Here is a 25,506-nt window from a genome sequence, read left to right on the forward strand (position 1 = left end):
TTCCAAAAGACATAAATAGGGCTTGAACATGCTCTTAAGAGCTATATAAATTGGGACTGGTGTTTGAACTTGGATAAACTCAAGGCAGCTTGACACCCAGTGCTACTCTGAAATTCCACTTGATTCCTTCAGAAAAAATATAACACAAATGGACTTGTTTAGCTTATGGTACCTAGAATAGCAGTGCTTTTTTTCAAACAGTTATACTCTGGTGATTGAGCATAAAGCCAATACTCTGTGCACCTCTGGGAACTTTTGACACTGAATTTTACAAAAAGGAAAAAAAAGAAGATCAAATGTAGAAGATTGAAGAAGAAATTATGTGCAGCTGCTGTCTGCTTTTCAGTTAGCAGACCATGTCTTCCATGGATAGGTCATAAATTCTTCCCTGCTGAGCACCATAAAAACTGATTCCCCTAAAGACCTGTGGTAGTATGTGCAGTATTCTGCATATTTGCAATCTGCGAAAAGGGGCTAAATAGTGTGATACTGAATAAAAAGACTATGCAGAACTACTTTTCAAGGGTCAAAACTAAAATTTTTGGGGTGCCATCTGCAGAAGGATCTTGTGTTTGGTGCTTGGACTATAAAGTATCAAATTCTGTTTGGCACTGGTGAGTGCAAAGTAAAAGATAAAACATGTCCTAGGTTTACAGAACGACCATTGGTTTTTCTTGTATGTACGGAGGTAAAGCTTTGAAGTGAGCATGTTTGCTCCTACTCTGTATTCCATTTTTGCTTTAATGACACAACTGTGGATTCTAGACTGTTCTGCAGAAGAGGGAGGTTTTTTGCTTTGTTTGCAAAGTCATAGCTAAGTCTCCAAATATTTAACATTTTTATGTTTAGCCTTGCCAGGCAAGTTCTCTGTTTTAGAAGCAAGCTTTTAAAAGGGATAAACTATTCTTGAGATACGGTTTGTGTGTGTTTAAAGGCTCAGAAGGAGCTTAACAATGTATCATGTCCACTTTCCTTTATCAAGAACATCTGCTGTTCATTTGTTAAAGCAAACTGCAGCTTGAACCTTACTGAAGCTTTGTTACAAGACTTGAAAAGAGCTGCACTGGCCAGAACCATGTTTCCCACCTGCACTAACAGTAAAAATGAAATCTAAATCAATATATAGCATCTATTAGGTGGGCTGTAGTTACAACATTCATGTTGTAGTCTCAACAGTTTTATAGTACTTCTTTCCTAAGACTGAAATGAAGAGTTCACAGCCGTATGAAGTATTAAAACAAGAAGCAGCTTTTTTCTCTAGTTTGAGAGCAACACAGCTCTGTCTACATGGTCAGAGTATATGTTATGGTGTAGCATCCTCTGCTAAGGTCCCTTCAAAATCTTTTGGTCAAAGTCCAGGGTCAAAACCCATTGGCTCTTGATTCAAGTAAATCAGAGGGCTCTGGCTCTCTGATGACTTTGGGAAACACCTCTTATTTGGAGGACCTAGGATGAGCCACATCCACAGAACAGCCGCTACCATTTGGAGTTAATCTCTTGGGGCTGCATGAGAGCCTTCAACCGTATGACCTTCAGATGAGCCCATCTAGAATCTAGCTTGCAATAGAGGCAATAATATTTTATTTTTGCTGATACCTAGACAATGGAAGAAGAGGCACATTATCCAGTCTCTACCACATTTCAAGTGTAAGTGCTATTTTTTCCCTGTATCTTTACTTTTTGGATTATAATTACACTTGCAAAATGTGTCATGCTATTTAATGGCGTTTCTTCTGCTGCTTTCTTGATACAATCTGATGGCTTATTACTCTAAGTTTTGCAAAAAGTGCAAGCAGTTTAGTCCCTGCTAGAAATGAGTATTTGCTCTGCCAGGTTTGCAGGCAGCAGAATAAAGGTCAGACTTTGTCAGACATTCTGAGTAGTTTTCCACATCTCCCTTGACTTTGCCTTATGGTGACTTCTAAGGATCTGCCAAAAGCACGTCTGGGAGCTCAGTGCTAGCATCTGACAACTTTGGCTGAGGCTATCCTCATTTTATTCCTTTGCAGCTTCTGGTCTCTATGGCCTTTTCTGAGATGTAGATCCCAGAAATTATTGGTTTCCTCCTGAAGATGGGCATGGAACAGAGAATAGGCTACAAAACTTTCTCAAGCTTTCCTCAATTTCTGGAATTCCTTAATGTTAAGATAGGCAGGCAGCCAAATAAGCAAAACACCGGCTGTTCCTTTAAAGGAGGTGACTGCTGACAATCATCTACCAACCCACTGGCTAATTTCTTTTGAAAGTTTATTGCTTGCTCAGTCCACTGTGGATGTTGGAAATAATTTATTCTCTTCTGCATTACAGGTACCTATATGTATTAGAAAATATTTAGCATTTCTGATTACTGCCATTCTTCATTTATGACTTGTTACCCAGGTCATCCACACTTTGTTTTTGTGTTGTTTTACTGCTTCCAGGCATTACAGTCTAACTGTGAATGTCCTAATTACACTACTTGCATGTGAATAGATAACACTTCTGTCTTTCATTTTCCTTATATGTATTGAATCTCCCAAATAAAACTGATTCTTTCATTCAGTGGTTGAGAACTATACACACATAGGTCTTAATTCTGGACTTTGGGGAATTAAGGCAAAGGTAGTCTACAGAAATAGCAGCACAACTGAGCACTGTGTGCTGACAGAATCTGGATGTTTTAAAGTTCTGATTTCATGGGAGCAGGATTGTCTCTTGAGAGGAATTTTAGTCATTAGTGAATTAATGCTTCAGTATATGAAATCATCTCTATGAAGGGAGTTATTCTGAATAGCAACTTCTTAAGAGTTGTAACATTGCCAGTCTTAGTATGACTTTTGATCTGCCTGTCTATATATTATGTAATCCAGGGAGATTTTGCAAGCCAGTAAATCCTGTTGATAGCTGTCATTTTCCTGATCTCAGTGCTTGTGTGACCTTAAACTGCAAAATGGGACATTTATCTAGTCCTTAACATCAAGCACTGAACACCTCAGCCAGTACAATGGATGTAGTGCTGGAGTCGTAATGTTTGCCATCATTTCTAAAAGTCTTTAGATTTTACTGTCAAACTGAAAAATATTCAGTAACAATACACACCCCATCAATGTTTCACATTAACACTTTGATTTTTTGTAACTCATGGCTGCTTCATTTTGGGTGCTGTGCGTTTGTGTTCATTGTTGACCTCGCTGGAGCCAGCAGCAGTTTGAAATTTGAAAAACCATAAGCCAAAAAGGTGCATCTCATTGCCTTAAACTGCTACTGCAACTATGTTTAAGTAGGCAAACCTGTGTTTTTTTAAATTGGTGCATAAACAGCTCTTTTATGGAGCATAGATAGAGAGCAAGTTTGAGAAAATGTTTCCTGTGCTTTTGAACAAGAAAAAGGATCACTAAATGTGTTTGGTGTTGGTGGTCACTGCCTGCCTTTCAGTTTGTGATAGTGGGGAGTAGCTTGTAGGGGCACATTTTCTAATAACACTGTCCTTTAATGTACAGCTTCCATGAATTTGTTGTATTTTTTTCTTTTCTTTGGGAAGCTAGCACCATCCCTTTTCAACAGCATTCTGTCAGACCCAGATGTGGAGCAACCTGAACTCTGAGAGTTTCACACACCACAGGTTCTCCCTCAGCTCTTTCCCCTTCCCATTGATGCACTGTTTTGCCTTACCAGACTTTTCCAGGAAGGCTCTAAGCACTTGAAGGGTCCAGACAAAAACTCAAAACTTGTGTTTATGCTAATACAATGGTTATTTGCTGTTTGCTGTCAATTTTCCACTTGTTACTGTAGAGCAGGTAAAGAGAAGCTGCAGCCTCGCTGGGACTGGCAATACTCACACAGGCCAAGCTGTAAATAAGGGTTATAGCATGCTGCTGCTGGGCATTAAATAAGCAGATAAATTTCTCTTTGCTGTGGATTTATTCAAGGCAGATGTTTTTAGTGAGCTCTGGAAAGGTTTGGAGGAATATAAAACCTGCTGCAGTTCTGGAATTGATCCATGAGGATCAAAATCTGGTAACCAGTGATTTGTTTAAGGGTCCCTGACACTTTTATGGCATGACCATGTATTTCAGAGAGGGCTGGCTCAGTTTGAAACACATTCCAAACCCAAACCTGAAATAAATCCTTGCAACAGAGCAATTCTCTAAACTTCTGCTTTCCCTTTATTTCATTTTTGACAAAAAATTCAAGAAAAAAGAGTCATAGTTTGGGAAGGGAATGACTCAACCTTTTGAAAGGAGATGGACTGCTGATAGTCTGTGTTTGTAGCTTTTGGTGTGGCATTTCCTCCATGAAGAGATGTGGATGAACACATTATTACAGACAGAGCAAGTATAAAACAAAGACAGAGAAGAAATGGAAAAATACTTAATGTAGCTTCAGCCATGTGATACTGGAATTACATACATAATGGTCTACCAGAGCTTGAAGGGTCAGCTAAACATGGCATTGTGTGGTCCAAGAGGGACTTAAGAATACTGTAAAACAAAATTGAAAAGGAAGACAAGTATTTCCTATTATTTTGACCCCAATTGTTCTCTGTTACAAGTGATGGAAAGTTAATGCTTGAGGCCTTTGGAGCTGGACTGAAGAATTGCATGAAATCACCAGAAGAAATGATTATGAACTGGAAAAAAACAGTAAATATATTAGGTGATGTGTAATCGATTACTTTGTTTTGCAGGCCAGAATCTCAGCAGCTGTAAACAGATGTGGCTAGACTAGTGCTAGTAAAGAGGCTGTGATGTGAGGACAGAACCACTGAAAAGGTCTTCACATCAATTAAGTGCTACTCTTCCATTTTACTGTACTGTAGATACTTGATACATCAGTGTGAAAACAATTTTGCCGCAAATATTTTAAGTAAATCTTAATATCCAGGTGAAGCAAAATGAGAACTAGTAACTCCATTCTAATATACTCTCTGGCTTTGGGTAAATCACTTAATCTCTCTGCTGGTTTCTTAATCCAGAATGAAAATACAGGTATGAGGGCATTGACAAGTTAACAGTTCAGAAACAGTTATTTGGTGCAAGTCACTTTCTGTGACAGTGAGCACATTATCAACTACCTGGAGTCAGAGTATTGTAACAATCTCATATTGCTGCTAGATAACTCCCTTTTTCTGAAATTGAAATGTGCTGAGAAAGATATTCCTTGGAGCCTGTGCTCTGAGTAAGCACTAAATCAATATACTGGAGTCGGGTGAGGAGTCTGGGACGTGAAGGAGCTGCTGTTTATCAGAAAGCACTGGAAAAAGACATGACCACAAAGAGCTTTAGAAAAATGCTTTGACATTTTTAAACAGAAATCAGCTCCCCATTGTGCAGGATCCCACAATTTGTACTTCATGGAAGATGTCTTTTGTTTAGTTAAAGATAGACTCAAAAAGAATTTGAGAAATTATACCAGAAGTAGAAAGTTTCTCCAGTTTATTCAGCATAGTCAGCCCATGACAAATGTTAATGTCCTTAAATATTGAGTAAGTAATGCCAGGGAGAAGAGGTCACCACATCACAGGCAAAATTAATTTGTCTGAACTGATATCCCAAGATTTAAAGGAAAGAGAAAAATTCTGACAGCTGTAGGTTAAGCTGCAGCAGATGAGAAACCCAGCTGGAGTGAGGTGGGGCTGGATTAAAAATGAAAGGTTTTTAAAGAAGAGAACCTAAGAATGGGTAAGGTTGGTTGGCTAAATATTGTAATTTGCAAAGTAAGTGCTGTGCAATCAGAGAAAGCAAAGCTGAAATGAGAATTGGAAACTGAGAGGAGAATGCTGGGAGGAATTTGCCCAAACCACAACCAAGCCTTCTTCAATTCAAGGCAGATCATCAATATTTTGCCCACCTGGAGGTTGAAGGGACTTCCTGCTCGGTTGCCAAATTTTGGTACGTAGTTCAGAAGGCAAAATTGCTTCTTTCCCAGTGAGCAAACACAGCCATGACTATTACTCATTCCAGCTCATCTTGATTCACTCAGTTACTTCATGGCTTGTAGGCAAAGGGTCAAAGAGTCAGGAGATGGAGAGCTGACATATCAGAGGGGGGATAGGAAAGGAGTACTGCAATCAGCAGTTGTTATGGTGACTTGGCAAGCGTGCTAACAATTAACACATTCTAAAGTGACCCTCAAAGAGGATGGCATTTCTCACAAAGCAGAGGAAGAACCTTTGCCTGAGTAGTTTTTTTATTTGGTGGAAACTGGTGTATGTCTGCTTTTCCCATTTTTTTTGCAAAAGAAAGTCACAGATCCTCATCAAGTTTCAAGAGCTCAATTTCAAATCAATAACTCAGTTCTCAGTTACACCAGCCAAGGATCTGCCTGTAAATCTGAAGGTATCATTAATACCATAGGAGGCAGGGATATACCAGTATGGTTGTTATTTAATGAGAACAGGACTGGTTCATTTTGCTGAACATTCGTCCTTTGGGTAGACCAGGAGTCTTTAGATTGAGCTGTATGTGTGTGACTATATGTAGGTGTTTACAGTCCTCTCCTGCTACAACATGAGAAGGACCCTTAATGATGCTTTCTCAAATTGCAGCTCCTTATCTTCTACTTCTAAAGATCAAGACAGAATTTGGTATGTGTCTGCCTTTTTTGCCTGTATATTGTCAGGAGCTACTGTCTCAGCACACTTGAAAACTAGATGGCTGAGTACAGATTTACATTATAAGCCCAATCCTTGGCAACCATGCTAGAAGTATTTGGTCCAACAGCTACACTCTTGCATACTCAGAGGTGTAGCAGCACTACTGCCCTTATTTTTGAGTTTCTGAGCAGTGGAGAGCAGGAGTCAGGATTTTTCATTGGAACTCTCACTGTGCTTTTATGGAGAAACTGTTCTAGTGAGAAATTTTTCTGCATGAGTATCTATCTGCCTGACTAGTCTTATGATTTTAAGTTGGGCTCATCCAAGAGTTTTTTTTCATTTCATTATCTTCTGCCATTTGGCTTGCAAAGAGTATGTCTTTAACAGATGTATTAAAGAGTATGTGTCAAGAACTTTCCACTGCATTGCTAAATGTCCAGCATTTCTTCCTAATATCATCATCTATTAAGTTTACCTTCTTTCTTCACTCTCTCTCACATCTTGCCAGGTCAGAGGCTACCCTGAGCCACAGATCACATGGTACAGAAATGGGCATCCTGTCCCAGAGGGAGACCATTATGTCGTGGACCGCAGCATCCGGGGCGTGTTCAGCTTGGTCATCAAAGGAGTGCAGGAAGGTGATGGTGGCAAATACACCTGTGAGGCTGCAAATGATGGTGGGGTTCGTCAAGTGACCGTGGAACTGACAGTGGAAGGTCAGAAGACTCTCATACTGTTGTTTTGGTGATTATAGTTTAAGTAAAAGAGCAAGGTGTGCTAAACAGTCTGGTTAAAATCACAACACATGCCTTCTCATTGATGCAAGAGTAAGGTTCATTTACTGCATTTCACAGGTTAAGACGTTGTGCAGGGAGCTACATGTCTACAATTAGATAAAGTGTGAGTTCTGTTTCAGGTGTGGGTGATGATGTGCAGGTAACAAAAGTCCTAGCTTTAAAGACTTTGTTCTAAACTTTGTAATTTTCATGGAAAATTACACTCGGGACAAAAATTGTGAAGCTGCATGCCTGGTTGTAATTGCATGCTTAATGTCAGACAGGAAACAACCAGGATCAAACCCAGGAATTTTTAAGAGCACATCTGCATATTAGATAGTTGCAAACTGCCAAGTTTAAAGAGTGACACAAAGCCAGGGAAGGATTGAAATCAATTGTACTGCTTCTCCTCTTGCAATTTGGTCATGTCAGAGACCTGTTGAATATCAAAACCCCTCAGGTCACAACTTTGTCTTGAAGCCTTGAAGAAAAGAAAAAATCTGCAGCAGTCCTGAAACTATCAGTATTTGGGTTTATTCGGAGTCAAAAACTCTGTTATACTCAGAGTACATACTGAAATATGCATACATCTGGCATGACTGCTACTGCCTTCTGTTGTGAAAATTATATGAAGTATTTATTTTTCCCCTTGTTTTAAATTGGGACAATTTTATGAATGACAATTTACATGGAGGTGGAAGATTTTTCGTATCAGTTTTTCTGACCTGGTTTTTGCTGCTGTTCAAAACAACTTCGGGGCAGTAGCTAAAGACTGAATTTCTCAGAGCTTAAGAATTATATGGCCTTTGTTCTAAAATCCCTTTATCCATCAAGACAGCAAAGCACAGAGGGGTTTTGGGCTTTTTTTTTTTGTTTTCTGTTCTCCGCAAAGATAACCACGTGGGGCTGCCTGCTGCTTGAAAAACGAGTGACTGAAACGTGATCTATTGTTTCCATCTGCACGGCTGTCCTGTCTGACAGTGATGTGGGCTCTCGTTAGGCTCTGGAACAGGTGTTTTTTCCCAGCCCAGAGCTGTGTGCTTGCTGCTGCGGCTCCCGGTGTCCCCGGGCCGGGCTCTGTGTGCAGCAGATGGCGCTGGGATCCCGCGGCATCTCCCTCCTGCCGCGGCAGCGAGGGACCAGCTCCTGTGGCATCCACAGCAAAGGTGCCTCGGGCTGGCCCGGGACTGAAAACTCAGCCAAGTAAAGACCTCTGTCACAGTCTGAAAACATCCTGCTATCTTAATTTGAAGTACTGGTGCACTGTAGAGATCCGACAGTGTTTCATTTTAAAAAGTATTTTTTCATTAATAATCTTCAGCATTGTTACAACTGAGGCTGGGGGTTATTAGACAGCAACTCTGCTAAAGCTTGGTTTTGAAGTTGGAGAGCCTGACTTTGAATTACAGATGACATAACATTATACTGCAGGTGTTGCATTCCTCCTTTATGTTTCTAACCTAGAGAAATGCAAATTTACATAGTCTTTATTATCACTAATTCCCAAATTAGAGATAATTGACAAAACTTTGGTAATTAGTGATAAAAATTGATAATTAGTGATAAACTAATTGATAATTAGTGATAAACTAATTGACAAAACTTTCGTCTTCCTGTCTTTCTGTCCTATGCTTACAGGAAACTCCTTGATGAAATACAGCCTGCCATCCAGTGCCAAAACCTCTGGGTAAGCAGTCTACTGGCTTGGATATTGTTTAACAGACACTTAAGTATATTTTGGTAGGAAAACATGTAAAATTACTCTTTCTAAAAGTCTCCACTTACCCCAAGCAGAGCAGCTACTGTGGCAGCTGCTGGCTAAGCAGAGTGGTTGAGGCAGTCGGGAAGATGCACAGCTACTGCTCCAGCATACTGACTGAGGAATTAATCTGGCTGAAAACGGAACATCCTGCTGATGCCTAAATATTGCACCCTCCTCTGCTGCAATTTTGCACCCCCTTCTCTACTCTCTGATATTCAAGAATCCTTCTCCACAACTTCCATGAACCGACAGTCTCTTTTTAAAGCCAGAGCAAATACTGCTTAAGGAGTCATCAGTAAGAAATAAAAGCAACTGAAATCAGCATTCTCACACACAGAATTTAAATATTTCCAAGCAACATAGTGGGTAAACTGTAGTCCAGAAGAAATAATTGTTCTGGTTTGAGTAACTATAACAAGAACAGTTGATGGGGTGATGTAAGCTGGCACATAAAAGCCTACTTGTACTTTCTGCACTTCAGTAAGCATTTACAATTATGTGAATGTCACTGTTTTGAAAGCCTCAGACCTAATTCTTCCAACAGCTGAATTAATTTCTTTTTTCAATAGTTTGAATTTAAGCAGAATTTTTCTGACTTATATCTCTGGCACCGAGTCACTCTGGATGTAGGCAAAAGCACATGTTCTGATTATGTTAGTGATTAAAATACAGGTGGTTAAAACTGGAGTATTTAATTTCATCATTAATATGAAAATTGTTTATTTTTTAAATTTCAAAATTAACAGATTGCAACACTGAAAATGGTAAGTAAAACTGAGTAATCAGGATACATTATTTTACGTGGTAATTTCTGTATTGCAAATTACCTAGAGACATACACACAGGATAAATAATCAAAACAAGAAAGGACAGTTCAGGCTGCTTTTAGGTTTTGTTGTATACTCAGACTTCACAAAGCAGTATCCTAATCCATTGTATTGCATAGAGCTAGAGTGATTGTCCTCACTTTTCATGCTCCTGTGTTTTCCTCCGCTTCAGTATTAATAATTCTATGGTAAGAGAAGGGAGAAGAATAAAAAAATTACACATTTTCATTTGTTCATGTCTAGGAACCAGCCATAAAGCTTCGGGGCAGCTAGTAGTTGATTTTCTTTTAATTTATGTGTATAGATGTATAAATATAGACTCACCACCTGAAGATGGTTGCTAAAAGACTTTAGTACACATTTATGTTCTTCTTTAGTGCTATGAGAGAGAGATGACATTAAAAGTTATCAGATATTTAATTATATGATAAAGTGATTTTCATTGTAGCACGTTACAATCACCCTTCTCTCAATAGTTTTTCTGGTCCTTCTGCCCATGTAAATCCTTTCATTATGGTATCATCTCTTGCTTAGAAACCTGGAGCTGCCCATATGGCAACCACCCTGTCTTGGCAGCACCTTGGGCTGAGGCGATGCGGTCTCTGTTAGTATCTGACACCTGGTAGAAGTGGTGAGGTATTGACACATCCTACTTGCATGTGCTGAAAGGCCATCTGGAAAAGAAGGCCTTAAAAATGGTTCTGTTTGCTTGAAATTAAATGTTAAAAAAAAAAGAAATCACCATCTGCCAGCTGCTAATGTGTCTTTGTTGTACCACGGCTTCAGAGCAAAGAGTGAGTGTGTTCCCTTTGACATTAACAGACCTGAAGTTGCATCTTTTTGGTTTTTTTCATGCTATAATGCTGTTTGATATTTCATGTTCTATGGTTGTGTAACTGTTTACAGTTTTCGACTGCAGTCACTGATGCCACTTTAGTTTCATCCCATATATCATTTCCCAGCTGTAGCAGCCATGTAAGTAGAGCTGGGAATTTAAACTTAACAGTAACTCACCTGGGACAGGTGGACTTTGGTTTTGTGCCCTCTTCACCTTTGCTTTGAAAATATTGTAGCAAATGAGATTACAAGTAAAAGTCTTCCCCACAGTAAAAATATTTACCAGGACATGTCAGAAATGTTGCAAAACCAAGGTGCCTGATTCAGAAATCAGAAATTACATTGTCAGTTGCACTCATGAATGAAACAAATTACATTATAAAAACCTGTGAACGGTAAATGAGTGTGCAAAAATAAACTCTTAGGAGGCAACTAAAAAACAGAAAATGGGGAAGACTAAATGCATGCAGTGTTTCCTATCTTTTGGTTTTCCCAGCTCTGCTTATGAGCAACTAAAATGGTCCCCAAGATCTGTTCTGTGTATGCCAGATGAGGGTGCATAACCCAGTTGCATGAGGAGTCAAAAGCAGTCATCACCAGCATTTCCGTTTCTTCCACTGCCAAGAAAAATATCATGCAACTACAGTCTGTGTTGCCACCAATGATATATCCTTGTTGGCAGACCACAGGTCTAAAAATTCTTCCTGACATGTGCTCTAACCACAACAGCTTCCAGCTCTTCTGTAAAACCAGAATGTCAATTGCCTTTGCAGGGGAAGACTCTCTGTTCCATCTGTGGAGCAGAGACCAAGCATCTGGGGAGAAAGTCCGCCCAAGTTTGCTACAAAACCCAACCGAGTTGTTGTGCGTGAAGGCCAAACAGGCAAATTCTCATGTAAAATAACAGGACGACCTCAGCCTCAAGTAACTTGGTTTAAGGTATGATTTCCCCAAAAATTTATGTTTTCCTTCTCTTTTGAAGTTTTGTGACTTGAAAGGATGAAATGCACATTGAAGTCTTAAGTGCCAGTGTCCCCTTTGGGCATACACAAGATTTCCAAACACATTTTTTTATTTGTAAGGAAGGAGCTTTCAGATTAAATTAGGTATTACAATGATTGGGCCATTTTTACTGAAACTGTCAGTTTTTTAGAGAATTACAGTTACTTTCTTTGATTGGGAAGAGCAAATATATGACTGCTCTGGTGGCATCCTGCTCCCCTCCACCCTTCAACAGAGTAATGCCTTATATATAGTGAACAGAAAAAAACCTCAACTCTTATCTATGCTTCTACTTTCTCTTGATATCTCCAGGTTTGAGGGGGAAAGAAACAAAAAAACCCTCCAAGAACAGGAAAATGCTTCCAAGTCATTGTCTGCTTTATTCCAGACTTATCCTTGTCTGTAATATAAGAAGGTCAGGGTACATCCCCAAACACAGGCAGCCTCTTGCAGTGTTTTTGTTTGTTTTTTAAGGTTTTTTTAAAATTTTGTTTTGGTTTGGGGTTTTTTAATTTGTTTTTGTTTGTTGCAGTACTTTGGTTCTCTGCCGTATTCACCTTTAAAAACATTGTAGCAAATGAGATTACAAATAGAAGTCTTCCCCAGACCAAAAATATTTACCAGGACGTGTCAGAAATGTTGCAAAACCAAAGTGCTGATTCATAAAACCAAAGTGCTGAATCATAAATCAGAAATTACTGTGTCAATTTCTAGGAATCTGGGTATAATAAAAAGGGAAAGGCCGAAAGCAAACTAAGATGAATAGGTGGCAAAATAGAGGAAAAGGGAAGCCTCCTGAAGACGTGAATTACAGAATTTTGGGGACAGTTTATTGTTTTGTTTATACCATATGAGTATTATACATAGAAGGAATTTGGCTAAAGGATAGGAAAAGGCAGTTTGAACTAATGTTTTACTAAAAAATTCTTGCGCCCCTTCTCTTTACAGTAGCTACTGTCTCACGGTGCCTTGTGGTATTTGCAGGGTGATATTCAGTTACAGCAAAATGAGCGCTTCAACATGTATGAGAGAACAGGCATCCAGTTCTTGGAGGTTCACAATGTTCAGCTGGCTGATTCAGGAATTTACACCTGCACAGTGGTGAACAGCGCTGGGAAGGCGTCTGTGTCTGCAGAGCTCACCGTTCAAGGTACAGCAAAGAGTTTGCAGGAGAGAGAAAAGGGGCCACAGACATTCTGATAAAATGTCTTTGTTGTGTTCTTGGTATTTAAAAGAAACATTCACTTCTTCCCATTATCTTCTCTCTCTTTTTCTCCCTCTGTTCATTAAATGATGCTGTGATAGCTTGGAACATGCTACTGCTGTAAAAATTGTTGGTTCAATGGGAAAAAAAGACAATCCAAGTGCTTTGTAGCAGATTTCTTTAAAAACACTTTTTCACTTTTACTGTGACTTCTATGTTCTGAACATTGGTTTGATTTTCAGCAAATGGAACCTGGCACTTGTCATTATAATCAGTAATTAATTTTGTATGTGTTGAGTACTAGCACCAGATGCACATTTATACCAACTCTCTTATGGGAGGCAAAATTCTATCTATATTTGTAGAGCTAGGAAAGTAAAGTAAAAGAGCATAACTCTAAATTATGAGAGAGGAAAAAACCCATCCTAATAAGATTAAAATTCAGTCTTCTCAACTCCCAACCCAGCCTGTTTCACTGCTTGTTAAGGAAACAAATATATTTGCATGAGTAGAATGTTCTATTTCATACATGCATTATCATATACAGCTCATTTTGCAGTTTGATGCTTCTTAGGGTGCCTGTTGCATCAGCCTCAAAATCATACAGCCTTCAGCAAGCTCACTAAAGAGGAAGTTCATCAGTCAGTGGGTAAGCAGTCACTGGACCCAGTTAAATCATTAAATCCACAGCTGCTGGCTTCAGCTGCAGTTGTGAGCTCAGTGGGTTACGTGTGCACCCAGCAGTGACTTTTTTGTTGCAAGACTTTCAGTTTCGCATCAGTGCTGTCACACTGTAAGGTATCAAGGATATAAATAACAAGTGGATGTACATTTGGGATGCTCAGACCCACACCTAACCTTTCTACAAATTAAAGCTGTACTTTTTATCTGTAAGTTCCAATCTGGTGAAGCCATTGTAGAAGAAGCTTCTAAAGTTTGCCTCTTCAACAGAGGTTATACAGAAAGGCCTGTTTCTTTCAATAAGCCTTTTATCCAAACATAAAACTCGATTCCTGACTGCTCTCCCTAGAGTGGTGAGCTTTCTGTCCTGTAATGGCTGCATCTGCCTTGAGAGATGATGCAGAACTGGGGTCACAAAGTCAGTTGTGGTATATGTTTGCTTCAGATGCTGACCACATCTCTGAATAATCCATTCTTTCTTGGATTAGTGCAGGTCAGTAAAAAGGGCACTCTTTTGCAATGCTCTTGATTAATTGGATGGTTCCACTTACCTAACCTCAATATATAATACCTAATTCTTTCGTTATCAATTAGATCAGGTTGCCAGAGTTGCTGCAGATGTTAGCAGACAATGAAGTGGCTCAGAAGTACTACATGTTCTTTCAAAGACATACAATCTCATATATAGATATTTTCCTCCAATAGCTATACTTTTTCCCTTAGTGGAAGGTGAAGAGGGAGGAGGAAATATTCTTTTAATGGACAAGGTTGCATGGTATTGTCTTGTCTGCAGCCAGTAGTTACGAAGCTTCCTTTTCTGCATTTATCCAGTCTTCTCAGTTTTAATTTCTATATTTCTGTTACTGTTTGACGGGTTTATTGAAACGAGATCAGTGGGTTTTCATCCCTCTCTCATCTCAGCTTTTGTTTGTGTGTAAATAGATTCTTTTGGTCACTCTGAATGTCGTGGCAAGTCCAAGCATTTAGAAGTGAATTTTTGCTTGCAAAACACAGTGGAAATGAGGATATCATCCATCACATGATTTTGTCTTTTCCCTGAGGCGGAGATGCTGAAAGCATTTTTATGAAGTGCTTGTTGATGACTTGGAAAAATTTGTTATCTTGCAAATTAATTATTACATGTCTTTCTACTGTAGTTTCTAGTGTCACAGCTGACAACAGCATAGGTGCAGCTTTGATCTGACCAGGAGAAAACATATTCCATCCTGAAATCTTAATTAGGGGGTAATACAGAGATGTGGTTGGTATTTGGCCTGGAATGGCATTTCTCTCCTTGCAACTATTTATCTCATGCTACCCCCAAGGGAAACAAACACTGTCAAGGTTTTTGAGAATTCATGGAGGTTTACAAATCAGGAGACTGTGGGTCAATATGTGCTCAGTTTTATCAGTGCAGCTGATGAGGCCCCTTGGCAAATGAACATAGCTCAGCCATGTTCCCGGATTTCCTGGTGGTGTTGCAAAGTGAAGAAATGCTATGCGTTAGCTTTTGAGTTATTCATGTTAGTCATGATAATTCTTGCTACACAGCAAATGGGTTGGTAAATGTTTACAGGTGGGTCCAGGTTTTGGGAGGTTTTACTCCTGTTGACTGCTGCTCTTTCACTGTGAGCGTGATCAGGTGTAGGACTGATTGATGGCTTGTCTTCCTCTACCTCTAAAAACTCTGTGGAATTATCATAAGATTCAATAAGCTGCTTCCCAATTGGAATCTCTTCCATATGTCTCTTCCCCAACACAGAGCTTTTGAAGGTCCCTGAACCTTTAGTTCTGCAGGGTTGTGAGAATATGATGCAGCAATGTCTCAAAATGGACCAAGACCTCTTTCTGTTTCAGCTGAGCAGCTTTCTGTTGTCCATATCAATTCCAGGTGTGGTGATAGTCAATCTTGACTTCAATGCATTGAAAATTTGAAGAGTGAAGGTTCTTAAGTATATTTTTTGCTTAAAATCTTCCAAATTTTTGGAATTGTGCACAGTATTGTGTGTATAATTTGCCTGTTTCTTCTTTTATATTTCAGGTCCAGATAAGACTGACACCTACACTCAACCACCTTGGTATGTTTTTACTGGAGTACTTTCTCTGACTATTTAATTGCAGTGCACTGATTTTGACAATTACTGCATGTGCTTTCTTCACAAAGTGATAAATTTTTGGGGGGGTCAGTCTATATTTCGAAGTCAGAAAATGTTTGCTTGGAATAAGATTCTCTCTTGCTGCCTGATTCAGCTGTCCTGGTAGACTCATAGGAAATAGCTGGTGGAACTGGTGGCAACATTATGAAACACAGAGTTCTAGTCTGGTTCAGAAAAGCAAAATTTATAAAAAAAACAAGCTATGTGAGCAGAAATTCTACATTGTACCAGAGGGTCAAATGTCATTTTTGGAGTTAACATTGATTGCACCTTGTCTGTACTGAGCTGGTTGTTCTTTCCTGTCATACACTAAACATGCTATGGCCATGGTCTTTGCTGTTGTCTGAAAAAACATACAAATGTAGGGGTAAAGTAACAAGAAATAAAAAATTAATATTTAGGTCTTTATGGGGATTAAAAAAATTAAATTACTATTATTTTAAAAAATTATTTTACAGAATTAGTTTTCTTCATTAATAGGAAATGCAGGAATGAAAAGTTCAAGGCTGTCTGTGTAAGACACTTTGATGAAGGCCAGTTGCTCTATAGTCATTGGGATGTTTAATCTGTTCTCACATGCCCTGGATGAGTTTTCTAAATGGCATGCTCACGCTGTCCTAACTGCAAAGTGGAATTGAAAATGCTGTGCTATTCTGTTTTTCAGATCTGTGTGATTTTTAGGAACATACTTGAAAGTAAGTTTAGTGTAAATGAAATTGTGCAGCATTGGAAGCAAAACTCCCCATGCATGTGGTTCTCCAGAGTAGTTTCGCATCCTCCATCATTTATTCACACACACACACCAAAAAAAAAAAAAAAAGTTTTGTAAAATGAAAAAGTCTTACTTCCTGAAAAGTAACTGCAAATCTCAAACAGTACATCCAACTCCAGCTGAAGAAAGTACCCCAGTAAATATCCCGAGTCTCCCCGAGAGAATAAATTAATGGCACCAAGTGTAGCAAAACAGAGCTGAGCTGGAAATTGCTGCCCTTATTTCAGATGTGTTCCAATTCTGCCTTGGAGTGATTCTGTGGATGTGTGAGACACAGACAGTGCTCCACAAGTAACAGCTTAGGGATCAAGGCAATCACCTTCAACGAAGGAGACTTAGATTTAAGTACCCAGTTGGTCAGCTACTCTTGTTCCCCCAAAGTACTGAGCAGCAGATCAATCATAATTCTGAGAAACTCTTCCTAATAAATCCATAGCTGATATTGTTACATCCAGTCAGGTTTTTAAGATGCCAACACCCCTTCTTCCTCCCCAGACTTTGGTCTGGTTTCCTATCAGTCCTGTTTTAAAATTACCTGAATTACAAGGCACCATAATTACAAATAGTAAAATTACTTCACAATTTACATTTTCATTTCCCTTTAGGGAAGTATTTTATGTGACATTTTGAGCTATATTGTACATGACCTCCATTTATTAAAGCATCAAGTAGTATTACATCATGGTCATTCAGATCTCATGTAATTGCTTCCCATCGAAAGCAGTGCATGCAAGGTTAATGTCTGACTCACAAAACATGTTAAACTTGAGCAGTGGACTTATATCCAGAAATTTCTGAGTTGACATAGTGTCTGAGCCCTGATTTCATCTTATGAAGCTTTTCACTTCACCTCTTTGACCCATCTTCTTGATCTGTGCGAAAGGATTTAAAGGTTAATCAGTTCACCTTCTTGCTGAGGGCTTATTTATTTATATCATTAGTGATGATAATAATAATGAGTCTTTATACAGTGTCATGTATCTCCAAACTTCTCATTTTCCTTCAGCATGCCACCAAAACCAACCACACTTGCTGTTAAAGCTGTTGAAAATTCAGAATTCAAACAGGCAACCAGCAATGGGATTGCTAAAGAGCTGAAATCCAGCAGCACAGAACTCATGGTTGAAACCAAAGACAGGGTGCCAGCAAAGAAAGATTCCTTTTACATCACCAGAGAAGCCAAAGAAAGTAAGCAAGGACAGCACCAAGAAACCAACACAGAACATAAAGAAGGAAAAAAAGGACCTCAGGTCTTGCAGAAAACTTCAAGCACCATCACACTACAATCTGTCAAACTGCAACCAGAACCAAAGGCAGAATCCCAGGCCCCTTCCATCAGACAGGGTGAAAACAGAAAAAGGGGTGTGCAGCTCCTGATGTCAGCTCAACAAACTCCACCTCCTACAGGGCACGTCAGTCCCAGTACTAGAGAAGCAGAAAACAGGTCTGGAGCTCAGGGGCCTGTAATGGAGGAGAAGAGGGAGCCCCTGGGAATTCCCCCTCAGTTTGAGATCCATCCTCAGAGCCTGGAAGCATCAGAAGGCCAGGAGATTAAATTCAAGAGCAAAGGTAAAGGAATGAAAATGATTGGAGCCCCTGGGTTTAGTCAGAAAGGGGTTCCCTTTCTATGTGTAGAAGTGGAAAGCAGTTCCTGGTTCTTTGAAAGTTGCTCTCCTCCTAAAGCCTTTTGGAAACAGATGCAGAATCCAATGCTGTTTCCACAACACTTAGTGAAATTTTCAAACCAACCTATGCCATGGTGTCCATCTCCTCTCTCATCTGGTGTTTCCCCAGATGTAACCAATGCTGCTCCTACTAGGAGGTAGTTTTAGACCCTCTTATATGAGGGTGCAAGAGAGAAAATGGATGGTACACTTTCCAGAACTGTAATTAGTGCCAGAGTATCTCACATACTTTGCAAGCTTTAACTAATTCATGTCCCTGTGTGGTAGGAAAATAGAGCCCCTATCACAGATAAACAAGGAGCTCATCCAGTTTTTATTGCAGCCAGTGAATGTCTTTTTGTTTGGCTGTGGTCCCAAAGCACAAGCTCTTACGTGCAAGGCAAGGTGTTTGCAGGGATATGCAGCCTCACCTCAGGCAGGTCCAGGATTGTATCAAGGTGACCTTTGAGTATCTCCAGGGCAGGGAAAGTCCACAGCCTCTCTGGGCAACCTGTGCCAGTGCTGAGTAAAGAAGAGTTTGTGTTTGGAAAGAACCTTCTCTGTTTCAGTTTCATATCCATTTTGTCTGTGTTTTCAGCCAGAAGCTTTTCAGTTTTCAGCCAGAAGGTTTTTTTCAGATATGGTTTTACATGTTACCAAGTATTTGTTATTTTAAGAGATGGACTGGCTGAGAAGTTTTAGAGGATCAGAAATATCAAAATTTCTGACAACAGTTTTGTGTATTGCCCATTAAGGTTTATATAATTATGTATGTGTAAAGTGTACCTAATTTATACTAAGGTAAATAATACTAATTAAATATATACTAAGTAATACTAATTATGAATACCTGTTCATAAAAGTCCAAATGTCTGATTGTCCAGTTTCAGGGAAGCCAAAACCAAATGTGGAGTGGTTCAAAGAAGATCGACCTATTAAAGCTGGAGAAGATGTCCAAATATATGAGGAAGATGGAATTCATTGCCTATGGATAAAGAAAGCCAACTTGAGGGACAGTGGATCTTACAGCTGTACAGCTGCCAACCCCAAAGGCCAGAGTTCCACCAGCTGGTTGTTAACTGTCAGAAGTAAGTAAGTTCTTGTGAGCCCATCTGCACTTTGGAAAATGTGGCTGGGCTTTTTTTAAGCTGTCAGAGGGTGGTTACTACATCATTTTTGTTTGACTTCTCAGTGTAGGTTAATTCTGATTCCTACCTCTGTGAGTAAAGTGGTGTGCAGTAGCTGGCAATCCGTTTCATGCATCAGTTTCCCTTCTGACATATTGTGGGTTTTGTTGTTTGTATAGCTAAAACCATCTCAATACATGGTTTATACACAGGGAGGCCTATTTTCTACTCAGGTTTCCTGTTAATACTTGTATTTAATACAGGCTGTCGGTATTATTGTTGTTCTGCATTTAGTTTTTTTGAAGTTGCTTAGCATTTTTACACTCCAAATTTGAAATGTTTTTTGAGTACAAGCCAATTCTGTACAGTAGAATGAATAAGAAGAAAAGGAAAGGAATGAGAATTGATTTGCTACATTCAAGAACATGTCCCAGTGACAAATTATTTTAAGCTCACAGGCAGTGTCCTACTGGTCTGCTTGAAATTTTTGTTGGTTGTAGCAAATCCTGTCCTCAGTTGTAATGTTTTCACCTGGTTTTAAGTTTTGTTCTGGATCCATGTTTATGTTAATGCAATTTTTCTCCATTTACTGTGCCTGAAGTTCAACCAGGATACCCAAGATAATTTCTTTCTGTCTCATTAGAGACCTTTAAACTGCATTCTTAAGTCACACTGTTCCTCACTGGGAGGACATGAACAAGAGCAGAGAATTAGCCATCCTCTTCTTTGTGCTAAGCTGTCTGCTAATATGCTGCATACACTTCTAGTGATGGGCTGCAAATGATGGATTCTGGCATAGGAAATCACCACCTAAAGCAGAGCTTGAGGTCTGGCAATGCCTTCCCAGGAGATGAGAGAAGAATGCCTTCTTTATACCAGTCAAAATTATTTCTCTCCCCCAATAAAACATTTCACCATGGTTAGCCCAGCCATTTCAGCTAAGCATACTTAGAAAATGGCTCTAAGTCATAAAGCTAATTTCATTAATTTCAGTTGAAGGAACTGTTTTCATTTTGCTTTTTAAGGGCCTAAAGTTGAAGAGGTTGCTCCATGCTTTTCCAGTGTCCTGAAAGGCTGCACTGTGAGCGAAGGGCAAGACTTTGTGCTGCAGTGCTGCGTGGGAGGGGTCCCTGTGCCCCACATCACATGGCTTCTCAATGGTAAGGAATCCCCTGCTCTGCAACACCTGCAAGAACGCACTGACAACCCAAAGCGCGCTCAATCACCCTAATGCAGCCCGCTGGGACATCTGAGGAAAGCCTTTTACAGGAGCACCAAGTGCGCGGAAAAGGCGCTCTGAGCAGGGGCTGTGCTGCCGCAGTTCTGCAAAGTGACCAGCAGGGTGCGCTGGTGACACGGCTGTGCCAGGTGTGTTACCTGGGCTGTGTCACACAGACACCCCTGTGCCAGCTGAGTTACCTGGGCTGTGTCACATGGCTGTGCCACTGCTGGGGACATCCCTGTGCCAGCTGAGTTACCTGGGCTGTGTCACACGGACATCCCTGTGCCAGCTGAGTTACCTGGGCTGTGTCACACAGCTGTGCTGCTGCCCTGTGCTGAATATTGTGTTGCCCCCCTGCCTTTGGCAGGAGCTTCTGCTCCAGGTATAACAGGTTGGCATCGTGATCCCACAGAATCCTGCAGTTCTAAGCAAATTATCACAGAATATTCTGAGGTGGAAGGGACCCACAAGGATCATCAAGTCCAACTCTTACATGAATGGCCCGTACAGGGATCAAACTTGCCACCTTGGCATTATTATCACCACAATGAGACCAACTGAAAAAAAAATGCACAATTCCAGCTGTACAATGCAAACAACCTTAAGGTGGATATAGGAAAGCAAGTGATCATTAATTTTTCAATACATGTGTTTATGCTTTTCAGTCTGAGTATTTCACTCAGAGGTAGGGAGGAGACCAAAGCCTGATTCCACCCTTCCATCGGCTGGGTAGGTCCTAATAGGTGTTAGTAGCTCTGTTCCCAAGATCTTGAAATCAAAGCTATTCTGGTTTCTTCTCAACTAGAATATGTTGTTCCTTGGCATTCTAACGTTTGCCTAAAGCTAAGTATTTTTTACTTTTATCAGACTGTATAATCTCCTACCCCGCACTGATTACACAGCTGAATAGTCAAGTTTCCTTAACTGCCTCCTAATGTCATGCTAGACCCAAAAATCGGTGTTTTGCTTTGATTCCAAATGATTTCAGTGATCCAGGCACTAGTGCTTTGGCTAAGGACTCTCTCCATTAAAAGCCATATCTGTAAAACACTAGAAAAATTTATTCAGCTTAACTCTTGATCACCTCTTTTACTCCTAAAGTGGAATTGATTTTTTTTTTCAGACTCTCCCAGGCTATCTATCTTTGAGTGTGTGTGTGTGGCTATTTTAAAATTAATTATTTGCACATGATCTCTGTTTTCCTTGAGCTATTCAGGGCTATTCAGAGCTTTTCCTTAGCTAATGGGCTAACTGAAAAAGGTGGCAGGGCAAATGAACCATGACCTTGAGACTGGTATGTTCCCACAACCTGGGCCGTTCCCCTTCCCAATAACTCCATGTCCAGAATAGAAAGGCCAGTGCTTTATTTACAACACAAAACATGTGAGTAAAGGTTCTGACACTCTCCCATTGGACACCATTTGTTTCTCTGTCTGAAGGCTATGCTGAAGTTCCTCCTTTGCAGATATGAGCAGAATCTCTGGCAGTTCAGGAATTGTCTTGCAGCTCAGGAGAAACTCTGAGTCAGTCATTTCACGTTCATATCCAAGGTACCCTTGCTCCTAGTGTTCCCTTAGACATTGACTGATGTAGTTACATTCAGTTATTTTCACATACAGAGCATCTTCCTGTCTCAGATCACTGGCTTTGGGTTGATTTTCAAGTGACTTACAGCTCATCAGGCACAGGTATATGGTCTCCATTTGTGTAGCCATGTTCTAATCAGAACACTGTTGTCTCCTGAGAAACAAAGCCTAGACATAAATAACCCACATGTTCCTGTGATGCATTGTGTCCTACTGCCTTTTTTCAGGTCGTTTATTTTTTACTGACCTTTCTTCTTGCTGAATCCATATGTCTGCCCCTGTTCGGGTATAATCATGTTTACATTGCATCTAAGCTTCTAGCTGCAGTTGCCTCAATATCACAATGTAGGTGGGGTTTTTTTAGTTAGCTGGATTTCAAACCATTAAAGTTCTGTGACAGTCAGTGCATTAACTTCACTCTGCTCTTAAATCAAAAGTCAGTGATGAGTCTGGGTAACAGAAGCACAAGAAACTCTCATAATAATAAAAATTAGACATATCATATATTACTGTGAAGACACAAGCACACGACTTTCATTCCAGGCTGCTGAAATATATCACTATAGTTTAATGCTTTTCTGTCTTGCATAGGATTGTGAGACATAACTGTTTATATACCATTTTGATACAAATGTGAAAGGAGTATAAACAGTTGTATAATGTTGATAATTCCATGTACACTCCTAGGGTTATTTTACTTAAGGATCAAATTGGCTGTTGTGATATCCACTTGAATGCAAACATTTCCTTCCTGTCTACCATCTAGCTAGATTCTACAAACTCCTCATATTTATATCCCTGATCAAATAAAGGAGAAAGTTGTGAAATATTACTCGAAGCAGACATAACAATTCTTTTGGCAAAATGACATGGTGGAGTGTTTCATCAACTGGCCACAGGAAGAAAACAGTATATTCACAGTATATTACTGGAGGCAGGCAGACCAGTTCTGTTTAAAAAAAAAGGTTTGTTAGCATCTACTCTCCCTGTCTGCAATATAAAGCTTTTTATATTCACAACTGAACTCTATTAGGACAGAGGATAAAGCAGTATGCTGTGAGCAATCTCACTACTGTTTAAAATACAGCACTTTTGCAGAACTCCATAGAAATAAAATCATGTGGAACAGGATGTATAAAGTTCACTAGAAAATATCAAATTCAAGTTGTCTTCCAAGCATGACAATGATAACAAACCAGAATTAATTTGAGCAGAATAGTCAGGAAAGCATATATATCTTGGTGAAATAATGAATGCAAAGACCAAGTTATCAACCATAAGAAACAGGAACAGAAGGCTGCTTTGAGAAACAAATAAGAAAAAAAAAAGGAAGGCAGCACAACCTGCTCCCTTCCAGGCTGGCCATCCCTGGACACTGAGCAGGCTGCATGGTGTCCAGTCTGCCTGCCCCAATGTCCAAGGAATCCACACCACCTGAGAACTGAAAGCCTTGCAACAACTTGTACAATGTTACATCCAAGTACTACTTTAGATACCAAGACTATTTACCAGCTGTGACTACATACCAATTCAAAATATTTTCCAAGCATTAGAGAGGTTGACCTCTCCTTCAGGTCAAGTGAGACAAAAAATAGATTATGTATACTTTGCATTGTCTGTAATTACTTCTTACCATCTGTAAGGATAAGTAGTTTTCCATATTCATAGAGAGTCCACAAATAAGAGCTACCTCACTGAGCTACGAGTTTCATCCCAGCTCTTGCTCTTCTCTGCAAATCTACCATTAAAGCTTTTTTCCCAACTTTTTCAAGGTGGTTCTTTTCTCCTTTTGTTCTCCCTCTATGTCTTATTTAAGTTTCTTTCTGAATTGTCACTGATGTGCTGGCAACTTCCCTGAAAGTAAAATTCCTGTGTTTTAGTTCTGCCCTCACCAACTCCTTATAAATAACTTTTTGGTTGTGCTCTCAGTGACAATACTTCAGTGTGTAACTCCAATTTACTTTATCTTTTTAAAATACTTTCTAGTTAACTTATTTTTCACTTGCAGGATTAAGAAGTGTATGACTGTTACGTAACTTTTTATTCATATTGCTTTCCTTGTGGGTTTTCTTTCTCCTTAAGTTTAATTGAACCTCTTTCTGCTGAATTTAAGAACAATATGACCATGACTTTAGCATAACAATTCTCAGTAGTGTTTGGTTTTAGGATAGCTTTATGATTTGTCCAGAAAGCTTTTAATAAATGAGCCCAGGGAAAATTTCCTTTCTTCAGGCATAACATGCCAGCAGAAAGGTATTTTTTGTTATTGTTCCTGCTGCCAAGCTGTCCTCGAGATTTGACTGTTCTGCCTCTGGAGAAGGGAACATTTCACTACTGGGAGAGTTGTTTTTATTACATCAAAATATAAGTACTGTGGATGTAACTTAGAGTCTTGCTGCAGGTTATTCTTAAGGGCTCATATTCTTGTGTTCTTTTTCTGGGGTCTAATGAAAAGTCTGTCCTGTAAGTGAATTCACTATTTTTTGAATAGTGCTAAAAAATAGCCTGTTTTGTTGGGAGCTGAAGTGAAAAAGACTCCTGGCAAAATGTGAGGACATGGTAAAGGAGTCCACATTTTGCTTTTCCATGCAGAACACTTTCCATATTCATCTGCTTACTTACAACAGAAATATAAAGGCATTGTTCTGCTTTTCATGATGCAGCTTTTATCTTGGCTGTGTTTCTGGTACAGCATCATAGCATCATTTGTCACCACTAACAGTTTCAGTGTCAGAATGCCAGGCAAGGACCCTGTCAGGTGACACATTCTATAGGTGGACTAGGAAGGCAGTCCAGTGCACCTTGTCCTCTATCAGAAAGCTTTGTCTGCTTGGGGTTTAGCTCAGCCTGTATGTATTTGAATGTAGTGCTATTCCCACATGCAGAAACCCTGTGGTTTAGTGTATAGTTCCAACAGTCTGTGTGTGACTGAGTGAAAATGAGCTCAGAGGAGCCAGTGACATGTGACAAAGGTTGGAGAGATTTTATTTTAAAATTCTTCTGGGTAGTTGATTAAATATTTACTCCAATTTTTCATGCAATAGAAAATTTACTGACTTAACAGATGGTTATAAGCAAAGGATGAAGATCATATACCACATTTTATAATATATGCAGGTATTGGATGATGCTGATTTTGGCATATGTTTGTATTTCAGAATGAAACTGTGTGTGCATATAGATAGTGAACAGATAATAACTGCCTTCTGAGTTGGCTTCCTTTGAACATTAGAGATGAGAGAAAAATCTGTCCCATCATTTAATTTATCCTGCTCATAGTGCAGAACTGGTTCATAAAACCCCCAGAGCTGTGTGC

At 39.6% G+C, this 25,506-nt stretch overlaps 1 protein-coding gene across 3 annotated transcripts in view; it reads left to right on the forward strand.

The window, feature by feature from the left end:
* The window catches only part of MYLK (myosin light chain kinase), a 194,324-nt gene that overhangs the window by 70,003 nt on the left and 98,815 nt on the right, over positions 1–25,506 (forward strand). For all 3 annotated transcript variants that reach the window (XM_014306826.2, XM_031056337.1, XM_031056340.1), the window contains 8 exons: positions 7,083–7,290; positions 8,989–9,037; positions 11,550–11,715; positions 12,763–12,928; positions 15,705–15,741; positions 17,598–18,160; positions 19,140–19,343; positions 20,408–20,542. In XM_014306826.2, coding sequence (XP_014162301.1) covers positions 7,083–7,290; positions 8,989–9,037; positions 11,550–11,715; positions 12,763–12,928; positions 15,705–15,741; positions 17,598–18,160; positions 19,140–19,343; positions 20,408–20,542 — 1,528 coding nt within the window. The remainder of the gene's footprint in view (positions 1–7,082; positions 7,291–8,988; positions 9,038–11,549; positions 11,716–12,762; positions 12,929–15,704; positions 15,742–17,597; positions 18,161–19,139; positions 19,344–20,407; positions 20,543–25,506) is intronic.

This window comes from Geospiza fortis, unplaced genomic scaffold, assembly GCF_000277835.1.
Source record: "Geospiza fortis unplaced genomic scaffold, GeoFor_1.0 scaffold112, whole genome shotgun sequence".
NCBI lineage: Eukaryota > Metazoa > Chordata > Aves > Passeriformes > Thraupidae > Geospiza > Geospiza fortis.